Source organism: Mastomys coucha, unplaced genomic scaffold, assembly GCF_008632895.1.
Source record: "Mastomys coucha isolate ucsf_1 unplaced genomic scaffold, UCSF_Mcou_1 pScaffold9, whole genome shotgun sequence".
In the NCBI taxonomy this organism is placed as follows: domain Eukaryota; kingdom Metazoa; phylum Chordata; class Mammalia; order Rodentia; family Muridae; genus Mastomys; species Mastomys coucha.
This window is the reverse complement of record NW_022196915.1, coordinates 62,012,494-62,016,318: the sequence shown is the minus strand read 5'-3', so window position 1 is coordinate 62,016,318 and position 3,825 is coordinate 62,012,494. Positions and strand designations below refer to the sequence as shown.

The window sequence follows — 3,825 nt, the reverse complement described above, 5'->3', positions numbered from 1 at the left end:
AACTGAGATTGGTCCCTCAGGTGAAGGTCATCTTGCAGGACTGAGCCTCTAACTTCTGGGACCTGTACAGTAACTCGATGTAGCTAGTCTTAGAGTGGAACTGAACTGAAGAGCTCCACCGGAGTGCCAAACCCTCCCTAGGCCTGGTTCCTGTTTCTCCCTGCCCAAGTAATGCAGCTGAAGTAGATGACATCTCTGGGTGGGGGGTGGGGGGTTCAAACCAGCCTGGCAGTGAGGTGTGAGCCACAGCCAGGGGTGACCAAACAAGTGTGAATGTTGGGGCCATTGTGTGTCACACTGGCTCTGGCTAGTCACGTGGGCACAGCCAGCAACAACCAACCCTTCCTGCTTACAGAAGACCGCTTCCCATCTGAGCTGCTTAGAGAAAAAACATGAGCTCTGAAAACCACCATATGGTTCTGTGATGTCACCTCTGGAATGTTCTGAGTGTTTTGGTGACCAGCTTATGCATAGGACCTATACCTGGCACCTCACATTGGTATGGCTACTTTCTTGACATAGAAATAATAGTTTAAAGCCAGGAAGACCTGCAACCCTCTCTGCTTCAGAGATTTTCAATGGGGGGTTTTATGTTAGTTAATTCCTGTATTGATTTCTGTTTGTGATCAGTAAGATTTCTTTCGGGCCAGGTACCATCTACACATACCTTCACACTGAGATTATAAGGTGTATAATTAATTTGTAAGAAGGCATAAGTGTAGTAGTTATGTATTTCAGGTGAGCCACTGAGGCCCTGAGGATGGGTTTAGAAAGAGAAATCTGATTTTTTTCTTTTTTCACAGCACTCGAGGCCAAATTTTACAAGAAAGAGAGATAACAGATCTGAGAGCCTAGAAATTCCAATCAATGTGATTCTTCCTCAGGTAGGGAAAGTCACAGAAGGGTGTACCTTCCCAGTTTTAGCTACAGTAACCCTGTTTAAAGACCTTATAGAGTGGACAAGAGCCGGGCAGTGGTGGCATACACCTTTAAACCCAGCACTTGGGAGGCAGAGGCAGGTGAATTTCTGAGGCCAGCCTGGTCTACAGAGTGAGTTCCAGGACAGCCAGGGCTACACAGAGAAACCCTGTCTTGAACCCCACTCCCTCCCAAAAAAATGAACAAGGAAGTCAGCTGATCCAATTCTTGTCATGTTGAGGTTTCCCTGGTTGTGTGTCTGGAAGGAAGGCTCATGGTCTCTCTGGACCTTAGAATCCTCTGGCTTTGAATGAGGGGGCTAGGTTGGGTAGTCAAATCTAAACCCACCCTACTCAGTACTAATCTTTCAAGGTTTGATGATACTGTAAGAAAGAAATCTAACTTTACCAAAGGAGACCCTTCATTATGCGGCGGTGTCTAACTACTCTGGATATCTGTGGAGATCTAGAACTGAGCTTGAATTAGAACTGAAGGCTTACGCATGAGGATGAACCCAGTAGCTGACACCCCAGAACTTGGCCCATTTACAGCTGCCAAAAGAATTAAAACCTGCTGTGGACTGAAGATTGGTACTAAGGGATGGGCATTCAGTTTTTTTTTTTTTTTTTTTTTTTTTTTTTTTTTTTTTTTTTTTTTTTTTTTTTTAGGCCAGTGAATGATTAAACCCCTTGTAGCTTGTGGTTCTTAGGTCTCCCACAATGCAACAGTTTCCTTGGTGGGATGCCTTTGATTTGACTGTTTCTTCTGCTGCTATGTCATAAAGGGGTGGCCTTGCTCTCTCCAGAGTCCCTTAAGAGCTCATTGGAAGACCAGGGTCATGCAACCAGAGGGGGTGAAATGTAGAATGGAGGGACCCAAGGCACAGGTAACTTATTTAAAATTTGATCCCGGGAGGTATGTACAAAAGAGGACGGTTCTTGGAGTATAACTGTAACAAGCTCAGCGTACACAGTCAGGCAAGGAGACAGCCTGGATACTTGTTTTCCTTACAGCATCGTAGTGAGTGGCCACTTTTACATCTTGTTCAGTTCATGAAAGCAGAGCCAGAATATTAGGGAACTATGTTCTGATCATCCTCTAGAAGGACAGAGAACCTTGCTAGGTCTGATTCTTAATATGTAAAACTCCCATCTGTCTGCTACTGTGTGTGAGGATGGGTATGGTTCCTCTGGTTCCTTACCAGCCCAGATATTAGGGGCAGACTGGAGATGCCAGCCTAGATTAAGGAGTGGGAAAGGGGATGGCAATAGGATTTGAAAGTAGTTGTAATCTCACTATTGTATCCCGGCAAGGAGTAAGTTAAGAGAGGGAATGATTGTTTTTGGCTCTTGGTTCAGGGGATGGGTTCATGGTGAAGGGGAAGTTATGGTAGTGTGGCCAGTGTCTCATATCCTGGCAGATCAACCTGTTCTTTTCAGTCCAGGATCTGCCCCTCACTCCTTTTCTGATAGTCTTGTTAATGTTCTAGGTATTTCTTAATCCAATGAAGCTGAAACAAAACCCTCATTATTGTCATGGGGTAGTGTTGTTCCAAAAGCAGGAGGTCTGGGCTGTGGCCTCTGCCTGGCTGAGGCTCTCTCTCTCTCCCTGGATGCTGACCTGTTGCTGAGGCCTGGGTCTCTCTCTCTCTCTCCCCCGGGGCTGACCTGTTTGCTGCACGGTGCCTTAATTAAAAAGGAGGCAATGTATGAATGAGTTATTTTATTGTAGAAAGGATATGCTGGTTAAGTAGAGAGAAGGAAAGGAGAGGAAAGAGAGAAAAGAAGGAGGGGGAGAAAGACAGAGAAGAGAACAAAGAGCAGAGAAGAGAGAGAGAACAAGAGAGCAAGAGGAAGTAAGAGTGAGAGGGGAGAGAAGTAAGAGAGCAAGAGGGTGAGAGAGTAAGAGTGAGGAGGGGGCAAGCCACCCCTTTTATTGTATGGGGCATGGCATGCCTGGCTTGTGGTTAGATGACTGTGTATAAGGTCCAGCTAGAATGCTGGGAATTTGAGGCAGTGTCTGCCTGATAGAGCACACATCTCCTGTAGGGGCAGTTGTGAGGGGTCTGGGCTGAAATCTGAGCCATCGGTCTCAGGCACAAATCACCAAACGCATACCGTCCCTTGTGAACAAGTTACTTTGCTCAGTGGGTCTCTGGGGTTCCGAGGTGGCTGCTCTACTGGACTCCAGCTGTCAGAACTGCCCACTGCCCCACAGGGGTAGAAAGATAAGAAAGCTCCGTTCACCTGTCCCTGGCATAGCTTTCCATCTTCATCTCCTAGAACCAGCTTAGCAGTGGAGGAGAAAGGTGATTTGAGAAATCTTGGGTTGGCCCTCCAACCCAACTTCCTCAGCTGTAGGACCCGATGCAGTTACTTGGATTTTGGAGAGCAAAGGGATATGGAATGAAGGGATCACTGTTGACTGGAGGGTTGTTTCTCATGGCCAGATGTGGCCTTGAGTATGCCAGCCAGGCTTAGTCAACTGTCTTCAATAGGTCAACTAAGCAATTGACTGATGTTGAAAAGCAGGAAGAGGAGATTCATTCAATGCTGCAACACTTGAAGGAAGAACAGAGAGGTCTAGTAATTCTCTGGGTCCATCTTGGACATGAAGTTTGGGTTTCAATAGAGGGCCAGAGGTAGCCATCACTAAGCAGCCCTGATTGAGTTGTGGCCCAGCCCAGCATCACTGTCTCAGTCTCAGGCTCTCCCGCCGGGTGGTCTGACAAGTTATCAGGGCTGTGTGAAATTCCTTTCTGAGAGATAATCTTTCTCTGTCTGTCTTTGTCTCTCTCTGTCTCTCTTTGTCTCTCTCTGTCTCTCTTTGTCTCTCTCTGTCTCTGTCTCTCTCTGTCTCTCTGTCTCTCTGTCTCTTTGTCTCTCACTCTCTCTCTCTCTCTCTCTC

General features: G+C 46.6%; 1 protein-coding gene across 5 annotated transcripts in view; it reads left to right on the top strand.

The window, feature by feature from the left end:
• Positions 1-324: 324 nt before the first annotated feature.
• The window catches only part of Cby2 (chibby family member 2), a 10,261-nt gene continuing 6,760 nt past the window's right edge, over positions 325-3,825 (top strand). The window contains exons 1-2 of one of the 5 annotated variants that reach the window (XM_031362465.1): positions 325-499; positions 804-884. In XM_031362465.1, the coding sequence (XP_031218325.1) occupies positions 425-499; positions 804-884 (156 nt within the window). In that variant the 5' untranslated portion in view covers positions 325-424. The other 4 variants (XM_031362468.1, XM_031362469.1, XM_031362466.1 and 1 more) reach the window with 4 other exon arrangements.